The sequence below is a fragment of the Sphaeramia orbicularis genome, chromosome 1, assembly GCF_902148855.1.
Source record: "Sphaeramia orbicularis chromosome 1, fSphaOr1.1, whole genome shotgun sequence".
Lineage (NCBI taxonomy): Eukaryota > Metazoa > Chordata > Actinopteri > Kurtiformes > Apogonidae > Sphaeramia > Sphaeramia orbicularis.
The window spans coordinates 31,308,690-31,323,555 of record NC_043957.1 but is presented as its reverse complement, the minus strand read 5'-3'; the positions used below and the strand labels follow the sequence as shown (position 1 = coordinate 31,323,555).

At 36.5% G+C, this 14,866-nt stretch overlaps 1 protein-coding gene across 1 annotated transcript; it reads right to left on the bottom strand.

Moving 5' to 3' along the window:
- Positions 1–6,343: 6,343 nt before the first annotated feature.
- LOC115426040 (uncharacterized) lies at positions 6,344–14,172 on the bottom strand. Its single transcript, XM_030143966.1, has 5 exons — positions 14,088–14,172; positions 12,852–13,166; positions 12,549–12,605; positions 12,351–12,461; positions 6,344–6,822 (listed from the first exon to the last, which is right to left on the bottom strand). The coding sequence occupies exons 1-5, from the start codon at positions 14,125–14,127 to the stop codon at positions 6,560–6,562; spliced, it is 786 nt and encodes a 261-aa protein (XP_029999826.1). The 5' UTR covers positions 14,128–14,172; the 3' UTR covers positions 6,344–6,559.
- Between the last annotated feature and the right edge of the window lie 694 nt (positions 14,173–14,866).

The window sequence follows — 14,866 nt, the reverse complement described above, 5'->3', positions numbered from 1 at the left end:
TTTTCGCTCTGTGCACAAATGTGATGTGTGATGTTTATCTGTCTATCAAATAAGAGTAAACATTTGCATATTTGAAACAGAGGTGTGGGTGTGGTGTGGTCCAAACCAGGAGTGAAAGACAGGATGGAGGAAAAGAGGGACAGATGAACAAAAAATGTAAAGTGGTTCATATGCAGTCTAATTATTCACTGGCTGCATCTCGTGATAATAATGATGCAAAACCAAACACTGAACAATGTCTCCCATGTTTTTCTTATCCTCAGATCAGAATAATGCAAATACATGCTATTTATGTCTAGGTTGAAAGTTGTGACGTGACATTGGTATTTTGTTCACAAAATTAGGGATAGTGTAATGAAATATTCAAAACTTCAGCTCCAGTGTATGATTACAACGTGCATCTGTCCTATACCTGCTGTGTGCGCAACTCAAAGAAACAAAGTCAAAAACATTTATTTTGATATTTCTTGAAATTAAAAGAGCTGAGTGAAGTTTGTATTTGTGTCTGGTAGTTTAATTTTTATTTAAAAAATAACTAACTTTTACACACCTACAATTATTCTGTGGTGACTTCCAAATGAATCTTCCTCACATTAACTTTCCCTCAGTGATTTGCCACCACTTATTCTCATGTTATCCTCCGCATTTTGCATTTTTCAGTGAAAAGCAGGTATTTTCTTATATTAAATTTATTGATCATGTAGATATTCACAAAAGCTCAGAGTAAATTCAAAGGTTGTTGAAGAAAAAGTGACTTTTTCAATCAATCAATCAATTAAATTTTATTCCATCAAATTTCCTCCCGACTCCTGGAGGATGGTCATCTGCCTTGACCAGTTAGGGTTAAAGAGAGAGGGTTAAAGGAAGAGAAAGAGAGAGAGATTGGGGGAAGGGGGGAAATAGGAGGAGACACATGGATCCACAGCAAACTGAACTAAAACTATTATACACACACACACACACACACACACATATATACGAGGGCTGTTCAATAAGTTCATGGCCTCACCCAGAAATACTGGTTGTTATAATACAGGATGTTACATTCTTTCGTGATGGGATAGTGATGCTTGAACATCGATGGACCAAGTGCATTGCTGTAAATGGAGATTATGTTGAAAAATAAAATATAAATTAGCAGTCTGTGTTGTTCTGTTCTGGGTGAGGCCATGAACTTATTGAACGGCCCTCGTATATATATGTGTGTGTGTGTGTGTGTGTGTGTGTGTGTGTGTGTGTGTGTGTGTGTGTGTGCGTGCATGTGTGTGTGTTTCCATGTTCACTATTAAGCCTCTGAACATCCAAATGTGTCATATCTGAAGACACTGAAATACTGAGAAACTGCATTTTACCTAAATTGTTTACATGTATTGATAGGATTAGTGATTCAACTGTTATTTTAGTATTTTAAATTAGTAGAAGCTTTTGGTTGCATTCATAATAGCTGACACAGAATGATGATTAAACTAATCAACAATTACAATAACAATGAGACCTTTAATCATTAGGATTATTATGATTGAAACTAAACATCTCATTTTCAAGTGGGTTCCACACATGTTGTACAAGGCAAAAAAAGAAAACCAAAAAATGAAAACATTAAACTGTAGAAAAGGTAAAAGCAAAACAGCCATCAGCAATAACTTAACCCCCTCAGACACAGTTTAACAAATAACATAAAGAATATTAATGCACTGTTTTGGTTTTTTTAATCCAACTTGAACATGAACTAACACTAGCACCAAGCATTCAACCTTAAAAACTTTTACGCCTTTCAATTATTAATGCATATATATGAAAACATTCTCTTCATGGATGTCTGAACTATTAAAACTAGGAATGTGGTATCAAATTTGCCATCAGTGACTCGTGAATAGGTGTGGAGTGACAGTTACAGTCCTCTTACTTCTCATATTACACTAGTATATTTATATATATGTCAATCAGGTTAAGCCCAGATATCATCGTACACACAACACAGATGAAGATACTTTCACTATACTGCATGTGTGTGAAAGTCATTACGATAACTCTCTTCCTGACGTCAAATCCAGCCTCAAAACATATTGTCATATCAGGTTCAGATTCACTGCTGTGTTTATCTATTCATTTATTCTACTATTTATTATTTTTCTCTCACTTTCTTGCCTGACACTTTGTATATTTACGATGTTAATTTATTCTCTTTATTGGTGTTTTTATTTTCTATTTGTCACCTGTGCGTTCAAGTATTTTTCAGGGTCAGGTTTATGGATGGTAACATCTCTAAATCCACACTTTTTATCAGCTCTCTGAACAATGACACCATCTCCAAACATTTATACTATTCTTCGAATGTTTTCATATTGCAAGGATCTGTGCTGTCTGAAAACCATTTAAACACCCTGACACACTTTAATCCAATCAATGACAAAAATCTGGAGGACATTCTACACCAGCTGAGCTCTTCCTACTGCTGTCTAGATGTTTTACCCGCAGATTTTTTCAAAAAAGTTTCACATGTCTTGGCATCTGACCTGTTAGAGATTGTAAACGTGTCTCTAAGCTCAGGAGTCTTCCCACAGACCCTGAAAACAGCTGTTATTAAGCCGCTCCTAAAAAAGAACACTCTAGAAAAGACCTCAATGAACAACTACAGGCCGATATCAAATCTTCCTTTTTTAGGTAAAATCATTGAAAAGGCTGTGTCCCAACAGCTAAATTACTTCTTAACAGTCAACAGCTGCTTTAACGTCTTTCAGTCAGGTTTTAGACCACATCACAGCACTGAGACAGCTCTGCTCAAAGTATTTAATGACATTCGCTTAAACACAGATCATGGCAGATCTTCAGTTTTAGTGTTACTGGACCTTAGTGCTGCATTCGACACAGTTGACCATGATATATTACTTGATCGACTGGAAAATTGGGTGGGACTATCTGGCACAGTTCTTGATTGGTTTGCATCCTGCTTAAAAGGCAGGGATTATTTTGTGTCAATCGGTAACTTTAAATCTGAGCAGACCAAAATTACATGTGGAGTCCCCCAAGGCTCCATCCTGGGGCCCCTTGTGTTCAACATCTACAGTACAGGCCAAAAGTTTGGACACACCTTCTCATTCTTTGCATTTTCTTTATTTTCATAACTATTTACATTGTAGATTCTCACTGAAGGCATCAAAACTATGAATGAACACATGTGGAATTATGTACTTAACAAAAAAGTGTGAAATAACTGAAAACATCTCTTATATTCTAGTTTCTTCAAAGTAGCCACCCTTAGCTCTGATGACTGCCTTGCACACCCTTGGCATTCTCTTGATGAGCATCAAGAGGTAGTCACCTGAAATGGTTTTCACTTCATAGCTGTGCCTTGTCAGGGTTACTTAGTGGAATTTCTTGCCTTATTGATGGGGTTGGGACCATCAGTTGTGTTGTGCAGAAGTCAGGTTGATGCACAGCTGACAGCCCTATTGGACAACTGTTAGAATGCATATTATGGCGAGAACCAATCAGCTAAGTAAAGACAAACGAGTGGCCATCATTACTTTAAGAAATGAAGGTCAGTCAGTCTAGAAAATTTCAAAAACTTTGAATGTGTCCCCAAGTGCAGTCGCAAAAACCATCAAGCGCTACAACGAAACTGGCTCACATGAGGACCGCCCCAGGAAAGGAAGACCAAGAGTTACCTCTGATGCTGAAGATAAGTTCATCTGAGTCACCAGCCTCAGAAATCGCAAATTAACAGCAGCTCAGATTAGAGACCAGATGAATACCACACAGAGCTCTAGCAGCAGACACATCTCTACAACAACTGTTTTAGAGGAGACTGCGTGAATCAGGCCTTCATGGTCAAATAGCTGCTAGGAAACCACTGCTCAGGAGAGGCAACAAACAGAAGAGATTTATTTGGGCCAAGAAACCCAAGGAATGGACATTAGACCAGTGGAAATCTGTGCTTTGGTCTGATGAGTCCAAATTTGAGATCTTTGGACCCAACCGCCGTGTCTTTGTGCGACGCAGAAAAGGTGAACGGATGGATGCTACATGCCTGGTTCCCACCGTGAAGCATGGAGGGGGAGGTGTGATGGTGTGGGGGTGCTTTGCTGGTGACGCTGTTGGGGATTTATTCAAGATTGAAGGCAACCTGAATCAGCATGGCTACCACAGCATCCTGAAGTGACATGCCATTCCATCCGGTTTGCGTTTAGTTGGACCATCATTTATGTTTCAACAGGACAATGACCCCAAACACACCTCCAGGCTGTGTGAGGGATATTTGACCAAGGAGAGTGATGGAGTGCTGCGCCAGATGACCTGGCCTCCACAGTCACCGGACCTGAACCCAATCGAGATGGTTTGGGGTGAGCTGGACCGCAGAGTGAAGGCAAAAGGGCCAACAAGTGCTAAGCATCTCTGGGAACTTCTTCAAGACTGTTAGGAAACCATTTCAGGTGACTACCTCTTGAAGCTCATCAAGAGAATGCCAAGAGTGTGCAAAGCAGTCATCAGAGCTAAGGGTGGCTACTTTGAAGAAACTAGAATATAAGAGATGTTTTCAGTTATTTCACACTTTTTTGTTAAGTACATAATTCCACATGTGTTCATTCATAGTTTTGATGCCTTCAGTGAGAATCTACAATGTAAATAGTCATGAAAATAAAGAAAATGCAAAGAATGAGAAGGTGTGTCCAAACTTTTGGCCTGTACTGTGCATGCTTCCACTGGCTCAGATCATAGAAAAAAACAAAATAGATTACCATAACTATGCAGATGACACACAGCTCTACATTTCAATGTCCCCAGGTGACCATAGCCCCATACAAGCACTGGGTAAATGCATGGAGCAAATATCTGAATGGATGGGCCATAACTTTCTTCAGTTAAACAGAGAAAAAACTGAGGTAGTCGTTTTTGGACCCAACGAGGAGCGTCTTAAAATCAGCATACAGCTCCAGTCACTTCAGTTAAAAACCTGAGACCAGGCCAGGAATCTGGGTGTTGTCATGGATTCAGACCTGAATTTTAAAAACCACATACAAACAATTACAAAGTCAGCTTACTATCACCTCAAGAACATTTCTAGGATTAAAGGACTGATGTCGCAGCAGGACCTTGAAAAACTTGTCCATGCATTTATCTTTAGTCGAACTGACTACTGTAACAGTATCTTCTCTGGTCTGCCTAAAAAGTCTATTCGACGACTGCAACTGATCCAGAATGCTGCTGCTCGAGTCCTCACTAAGACCAAGAGAGTGGACCACATCAGTCCAGTTCTGAGGTCTCTACACTGTCTCCCTGTCTCTCAGAGAATAGACTTCAAAATTCTCTTACTAGCATATAAAGCACTGAATGGTTTAGACCCAAAATACATCAGAGACCTTCTAGTCCAGTATGAACCATCCAGACCACTCAGGTCATCTGGTGCAGGTCTGCTCTGTGTTCCCAAAGTCAGAACTAAACATGAAGAATCAGCGTTCAGTTTCTATGCTCCGTATATCTGGAACAAACTACCAGAAAATATCAGGTCTGCTGAGAGTCTGAGTTCTTTTAAGTCCACGTTAAAGACTCACCTGTTCACTGCTGCCTTTGACTAAAAGGCTTTTTACTTTTTAAATTTTATATTCTCTTTGAAACTCTGCACTGCAACTCTTACTTTAATATGTGTGTGTTTTTATTTTTATTTAATTTTATTTTATTCTATTTTATTTATTTATTTATTTATTTATTTATTTATTTATTTATTTGATTTTATGTGTTGTTTTCTTACTTGCTGTTTTTAATCACCTTTTATATGTTTCTTTTATAATGTTTTAAATGTGTTTCTTTTTGTTTCTTTTATTTCAATGTCCTGTGTGAAGCACCTTGAATTGCCTTGTTGCTGAAATGTGCTATACAAATAAACTTGCCTTGCTTTGCCTTGGCAGGTGAATCGCCCCTTTTCCATGTGACAGAAGTATCTGACATCAAATTTTGCATTTCTTTCTTTTGTAGTTGCCAAATGCACAGGAAAAAGTGACCTTCACAGTAAATGACATAATTATTATTCATCTTATTCAAGTAATGTATGACTGCCTATGTGTTCTGTATGAGGATCATTTTTATCTTGACCCTCTGAACTAGAAATCTTTGAGGATATTTATGAAGTGTAGAGGTGTGTTTGGTGATGGTTACTTGCCATTTCCTTAGCTTCACATCCCTTTTTCAGTTTCTTTCTGATTTAAGTTGTGTGTGTTTGTGCGTTGTGTGTCAGACAGAGTGTTCTTATTATGAGTACACAAAAACAAGCACAAGACAAACATGAATATTGATTTTACATCATTGTTTTAATAGCAACTTGATGCATTCTTTTCTTTTTCTCCCTGTTTCTCATAATATATATTGCAAATATAATATTACATAACAAAAATGATAAGATATCTTTACTGTATCAAACTAAGTAATAAATAATGCTTGTTTCTTGTTGTATACGTTGCATTTAAATTCATTCATTGCTCAAGAATTCAGTCATGGAACGTATCTATCTGAGTATCTGTTCATGTTAACACAAAATCACACAACACCAGTCATCCAAAGGAGTTCAGACATTACAGTAGACAGCTGTCTCATCTATGGGTTTGCGTGTTACGACTGAGTATGTAACTGTAGGAGTGTGAGTTGCGACAGCGCTGCAGTCTGTGTGTGTGTTGAAGCTGACAGAGGAATAGAAAAGACCGCCTTCAGAGATAGTGGCCGTTTCCTCGTCTCTCTCCAGATTTTCATTCAGCGCTGAAGTGCTGGTGTCAGGTGGTGCATGTTGTCTCTGTTTCGATGGTATGGCATAGACGCAGTTATGATCCTGCCCTGTATGGAAAGTAAAACACTGATAAGGCTTGTATTTCAGTTGCACCAAAACTGCGATAAATCGTCCCTTGAGAATCAGCTGGTTCTATGTCCACTTTTCCTCATTTTGAGAAAACGGAGTTTGAAAATTTCACCTGTCTGATCTCTGATATTTGGAGAGTTATCAGTCGTCTTTTTGTGTGGAATAGTGTTGACTGTGGAAGGTACCCTAAACATATTGTTAACATGTTCTAAATCTCCACAGGCTTAGAGATATAAGAAGTCAAAAATGGACATAGAACTTTCTGATTCCAAGGTATGGAAGTTGCCCCTGGTCAACATGTTCTATGTCCAACATAGGACCTGGTGCCTTTACAGGTTTCACTTCTGATCGAAATCTGGAAGTTCTATGTCCACCAGAGTTGTTTTTAAAAAAGTTATGAACAAATTAAGAACGTTTTAGTCAGTGATTACATGTATTTTATACTGATGTCACAAAATGCAACAGTAAAAACCATCCTTTGCTAGTGTTTTCCAATCCACATGTATTTAAGGCTGACAGCTAAAATGAGCACATCTATACTTTTTCATTAAAGGTAGAATGGTGAATAAATATGTTAGGACACCTGGAGTACCTGAGGAAATTGTGTTAACTCAGTTTTCATGGCAAACAACCATTTTCCAGCCATACTTCAATCCTCAAAGGTAGGATAATTAGTTGTGGAATGTAGGCAAATGATGTGGAACACCATGAACCACCTTTTTAAGACTGACGATTGATGAGGATTGAAAATTCTTCATACACTCATAGATAAAAGTTAATGAATGAGCCACATTCTCATTTGAACCTGACACCGGACAACATTGCCCACTTGACCAGAATCTATAACATAAAAAATAAAAATTAGAAAAAAGTAAAATGCAAAAATTGCATCAAAATTAAATATACATTCACAGATAAAAGGATTATATCAAATCAATGACAAGTCTGTAAATGAGCCAAATTCTCATTTGAACCTGAGGCTGGGACAATACTGGCCACTTGACCTAAATCTAGTTTGAAAGAATGAAAGGATGAAAAATAAAACTTATCCAGAAATGCCAAATTTTGAATCAAAATGCCTCATACACTCAAATATAAAATGACTATCAAATACACAAGTTTATCAATAAGCCACCTTCTCAGACCTGACTCCGGGACAGCCTTGCCCATCTAAAAATGCTACATTTGAACACTGAACTACTTTGAACAAACATTAAACAAAACTACTTACATGACAGCCCTGTTCAGACCAATCATTTCAAACTTCTACCAGTATCAAAAGGTCTTACTTTGGCATCAACGGCATAAAGTAAACATGTCTCAGTTCATTTGAGACCCCCTCCATGTATTTTCTGAGCATACATCTTTTTTGAGTGAATGTCACATGATCCAGGTCTGGCCCCTGATTGGGTCCTCTTTGACATAGAACTACCTGATTTGAAACGAGTGCCACTCAGAACATAGAACCAAATGTTTCTAGGTGTGAGTGTGTGTAGATGTTTAGCTCAGAGCTAAGAACTTTGAGACATAAACTTAAATGGTTTTAGAATGTCCTGATATGCTTAACTCCATTTCGGCAAAAAGTGGACATAGAACCAGCTGATTCTCAATGGACGAAATGTGAACAGTATAAAAATATGAGCCGTTTATTTTCTTGGTTCCTTCTAATGTTCTGAAAATAAACCCTTTAACCCCCGAGACATTATTCCAGGTAAATGTGCTGCTGTGAATTGTCGTCTGTTTCAGTGTCAGAAAAGCTGCTGTGAGTATGTGTTTGTGTTCCTTTTCTTCAATGGTTTTGTTTTACTGTGTGTTTTAGGTCAAAACAGGGTGGAATAACAGAAAAAGACAAAGAGACGAATTGAAGTTTGACAGGTTTTTACTAAATAAGGCACTCAGAATGTACATTAATAAGAGGTTTAAGATGTTGAACATGAGCCGTGAACTGGAACATACTAAACAACAACAAGTATTTGAATTTTGGTCCAGTAGTTTTTGTTTTGGAGCTCTTTTTTTTTTACTAAATCAGTCCAGCTGCTTTTTCACACCTGGTTGAACTCCAAAAAGAAGTTACACGGTCAAAACTGTAAAATCACAGTAAGAAAATTATGTAAAAAAAAAACAAAAAAAACCCCACATAATTTATTTTATAGGGAGTCGGTCTCACTCACTGGTCTGTGTTTTGCCACCCATCCCACAGGTGGTGGGGGTGCACTCAGCATGCTATAGAAAGAACAAGGCCTATTCTATCAACATGTTCTGAAATTTTTCCTACTGAGCAAACAGTTGAATTTTTATGAATATTTAAAATTAATCATGCATTCAGAATGAGCACCACAGACACATCATAACAATAATAATAATAATAATAATAATAATAATAATAATAATAATAATAATAATAATAATAATAATAATAATAGTAGCGCTTTTCTAGACAGCCAAAGTACTTTACATTATTGACCCATTATTCATTCGCTCTCACATTCACACTCGTATCAGGAGTTAAAGGGTTAATCAAGCCCACTGATAGGCAGCATTTTTTCGTTTTTTATTTTTTCTAATATGATGGTTCATGAGGAAGTGCAGTATACGTCAAATGCAAAACCTTATTATGAATGTTACTGAGTCTCTGCTTCAATCATTTTGCATTTGCTGGCAATGATCACACACTACTCACATTGTTTTCAGTATTTTCCTTTACTACTAGAGAATTAGCTGCAGCTGCTAAGGTTGTAGGGTGTTGTTGGTGTTTGTAATAGTTGGTAATGTCTCATCAGGTAGTTTTGTGCTTTTAAAAATAGGTTATTTTCCAACTGCTTGATAATTAACTCTCAAACACCTAAACAATGACATCGACTAAAATCATGCACTGATCTAAAACATGTAAAAACTTCTGAACCACTGATCTCCTCGATACATTTAATAATTCAGGTAAAGTCCAGTTTTTGACCTTTTCATCATCATCACATATGACCCATTTGGACGTTCAGTGACTCCGTAGTGAACCTGGAAACACTGTCATCTTCTGCAACATTGATTCACCAGTAAAACCCATGTTGTTTTATAAATGACAGTGGTTGAGGATACTTGTTTGTTGTTTATTTAACCCTATAACGCCACACATATATTCACACACTCATATTTGATACATGAGTTTTGAAGCCATCTACATGAACAGTGTGATATTTTATTTCTTGAAAAACCTGATGTATACAGTTGGATACATGCAATACATAGATAATCCACTAGGGGGGAGGAATTCATTCACCAGAGGCCTCTCCAGTGACACTACAAGACTGTCTTTAATGAAGAAGGAGGCAGAACTTTGCCAGTCCTGAAGAGGAATTACCAATTTGTTAGACATGTTTGTGTTATGTTATGTTTTTGTTTGTTCAAAAATAATAAGATTTGAGCATTGAGACTCGATGTATCAAATATGATACAAAATTGAAACTCCTACATGGCAATTGATATTTGAAAAAAAAATGGGTTGTTCAGAATGACCAATAAAGACTCCAGTTTCAAGGAACTGGAATTTACTTTCAATGCTTTAATGGTTCAGGCTTTACAGGGTTAATGCTTATTTTGTTGAAAAAGTCAAATTTTCTTCAGTTTGCTCTGTTTGATATAATGACTTCTGAATTTACTCTGAGCTTTTATGAACTTCTACATGATCAGTAAATGAAATATTTGAAAAGACATGATTTTCATTGAATAATTCAAAATGCAGAGAACAACATAATAAATTATGATAAATCATGTAGGAACGGTTAAAATGTAGAGAAAAATTAACTTGGAAGTTGCAACAAAAATGGTTGTAAGTTTTGAAGTGTTAAAAGGCTTTTGTTGTAGTACACATTTCACATGTTAAAAAGTGACTAATCATGAAATGAAGAGTATAAGTTCAGTTAGATGCCTACACTGTCTACTCTAATAATCCTGTGGCCTCATCCTTATGACTTAGTGATGGTTCATAACCAATGTAGAGATATTACCTTGAGGTGTTACTTTGACATCACATTAGAAATGACACACATTTTTTTTGCCAAATATTAAAATAAAGTTCTACCCTTCTGACTGTGGCTAATGGAACCTTAATTAAGAAAAAACAAAAACATACATATTGTAGTCGACAATAAGTATTGATCCCATTTGAACTGTGCCATCATCTACACATCTGATGTTTGTCAATTTAGAATCTAATTTTCTGTAAAGCTACAGTTTGTGGTTAAACTGTTGAAGTATCAGACTGTGAAAATATATAAATATAAAGAATCCACATCAGACCTGGTGTGGTCACAGGGGCGTCATCAACGTAACAGTCCTTATCTGTAATCTGCTCAGTCACTGAAGATGTATCTACTGCCTCAACATGACCAGACTTGTAAAGACTTTCACCTCATTTATTTATTTATTTTTACCTCACTGGCAAAGATTAAGGTAAAATATACTAAGGCAGCAGTCACTTGGGTGTTGATGATGTGTATCATGTGCAACAAGAGCTTATTTTGTCCACAGATGTGTGATTATGTTTGTATGTGACATCATCATATGTGTAAATGGTGACATATATTATTTCTGACATTTGGTCCCATGGGGCACAGCAGAAGTGATGGGACTTGAACTCTTTGATGCATGAATTATCAAAACCTTAGTCAAGATTTTTTTCCTCAGTGTTTTTATTCCTCTTTAGGCATAAAGAAAATAATGTGATTGGCATTTTTTAATTAACCTATTTTTTTATGGCATTATAAAAATGTCCACTCAACTGGACACCATGTATTTAATTTTTGAAGCAAAGAAACATGTATTTAAAACGCAATATCAGAAAGTGATATACTGTGTGAAAATTATGAAATAAGAACATTTTTCATGCAGCTAATCTGATGTTTTCTCACATTTTAACATACTCTAATACTAGTTATTACTCACTTCATGGGGATAATATGCAAAAAAAATTAAGAAAATTGTTAATTACAGTCTAATAACAACTAGCAGTTGATTTATACTCAAACATGTTAGTGCAGATCAAGTTTATCAAGAACAGCAAAGTTACAGTAACTTTTTGCAGTGTATGAGATGGTGCATAAGTGTCCACTGTGTTGGCAGATATGCAACTAAACAACAAAACCCATGAATATATAAGAGAACAGCTGGAGAATAAGTGTCTACTGTAGTGACCAGTATGCATGAAAGGGTTAAATCCAGTATAGACATACATATGGATGCATCTAAAAATATCTTCAAAATAACAGATTTAATACCAACAGCATATGAAAAAACAGAAAATAGAATTATGGAAGAATTAGAGAATATTTATATGTTACATGACATGTAAACATAGATGAAGGTCAAACGCTAAAAATGTCTTGATTTGAGATTTTGTACGGTGTTGAGAGTTGAGTGCATAATCTATATATGTTTTCAGTTAAAGGCTGTCTTTCAGAATCAAACAGTGTCAGAAACCCTGGAATGTTGTTTGTTTTGTTCATTTGTCTCATACCGGTAGATTGGCTGTCTTTGTCTCTTTTTCGATGTTTGATAAATATTATGAGGCCAATCACCAGACCCAACACAAGCACTCCAAGACTGGCCCCGACATACAACAGCTTCACTGAAAAAGAGAAAATATCACATCTCTGTGACGATGTATCATACACACACACTGTACTTGTCTTAAACACAACTAAACACTCCTTACTGGTGGATGACATATGGGACCCAAATGCCTTGGATGGATTTTCTTGTGTTAGAGTTCCTGAAAGAGAAATACAAAGTTACTCATGGTCCTTTTTTATTACCTACTGGTGACTCTGCATGTCTTGTCTCATCTATTTCCTGTAATTAATGTTGTGAAAAAGAGAAGAGTAGTTCGTGACAGAAAGTGTTGTAACAAAAGATCTATAGTTTGGGGAAAAAAAGTGGAAGCTGTGTTTTTATCTTGTGACAGATGAATAGCAAAACATTGTTCAGTGGATGAATGTACAATGATGAATGAACTCACGCTTTGTGACTATGAGGTCCACTCGATTGTACGTGTCCCGACCAACTCTGTCTATTCCACACCAGTAAAGCCCTGAGTCATTTATAGTCAGTTTAAAGATGGTCACATAAAACGTGTTGCCTTCATCTCTGATGCTGTATTTCCCATTTGGAACCTTGTCCGCCGTGTGTATAAGGACGTCTTTATTTCTACAATCTCCTTTGCAGAAATATTTGCCGTTGCCAATAGCGTTAGAGTGTGAACATGTAATTTCAATGTCTTGTCCTTCCTCTTCTGTTTCTGTCACTGCTTCAGTTTCCATGTCCCATAACCCTGCTTTAAAGACAGACAAAAACAAACACTGGGCAGTTCAACCAGTTGTTTATCTGTTGGATAAACTAAGTCAGTTTATTTTATTAATAATGTACTTGATGAGACATTTTAGAATCTTTGAAGCAGCCTTTTTCAATTTATGTTTACAAGCTGTTACACAATTCAACCTTCTTCTCAGATGTTTTAAGATGTGTTTAAACAAAAGCACTGAAATGAGTATGATTTTTACATTTTACTTTATCATAAAGATGAAGATGAAGACAAATTCTGATGTTTAAATGCATGGCAACGCATGCATTTTATACCAAAATGAAGCAATGAAAATGTGATGAATACAAATATTATGGCATTTTAACAGTCCTTTATTATAACAAACTAAAATGGGTATCTTCATCTCTACATTTTTAACAATTAAACTAAACTGACTTTTCCATTTTTATATTAGACCAATGGTATTAGTTTGCTCTGATGTTAAAAAGCAATAACATGATCAGCTTTTTAATATATTTGTCTTACATATACATTTATAATGTGACTCAGGTAATGTTTAGTTGAAGCTTCGTCTTAGAATACGAAAGAGCTGTTAGTAAGAAGACACTGCAAGTCCTGGTATTATGGGGCTGTTCTGAAAAATAGGGAGTGGATTCAATGTCAGACCGACTTTATTGATCGCTAGGCCTGGATCACGCTCAAATATGTACAGTCGATTTACAAGAATGGAGACTTAAGTGATACATTTCATGGGCCGCATTTTGGAAAAAGTTAAAACCCTTTAATGATTACATGTTACGACTCAAACCCAAACTACTTCAGGTTTTTGTGTGAAAAGTTAAGGAACATTGCAGCTGAAGTTAAAGCAAGGGCAAACCGACAAGCACAAAGACATCACTCACCCATACAGAGGAGCAGAGACATGAATCTTACCTCCTAAAACTAAGATCATCATGATGACATTAACCTCCATGCTCGCCTTCAGATCCACAGCCCTTTCTTTTCTCCTTTATTTATCTCACTCTCACTGCAGTGGAATTTAACAGCTCTGTATATGTCACAAGTTCCTCTTTGACATTGTTGTTTTTCATGTTTGGTCAGCTTCCTGTGTCTACATCTGTTACCAAAACCGTGCATTAGACTTTAAGATGAAAAAAAAAAAAAAAAGCCCTCCACAACTGTTGGCCAATTACTAATCAATACAAGAACAATCTCACATACTGTAATGTGGTTTATTTTAGCAAAAAACAAGACAGATACAATTCACTCTTTTGGGGAGGTTTTATTGACTCTTACAGCTTGAATTGAGGAAATAAAAAATTCCACTGTAATTACCATGGGTCTTTTTTTGTGTTTCGCATAAATTTCAACTGCAGAATATAGAGAATAAAAAACAAAGGTCAGCAGTAAATCAGCAGAATGTTTTTATAGCATTGTCGCCCTTCCTTCACTTCAGTTCTGAGGTCTCTACACTGGCTCCCTGTCTCTCAGAGAATAGACATTAAAATTCTCTTGCTAGCATATAAAGCACTGAATGGTTTAGGCCCAAAATACATCAGAGACCTTCTAGTCCAGTATGAACCATCCAGACCACTCAGGTCATCTGGTGCAGGTCTGCTCTGTGTTCCAAAAGTCAGAACTAAACATGGAGAATCAGCATTCAGTTTCTATGCTCCGTATATCTGGAACAAACTACCAGAAAATATCAGGTC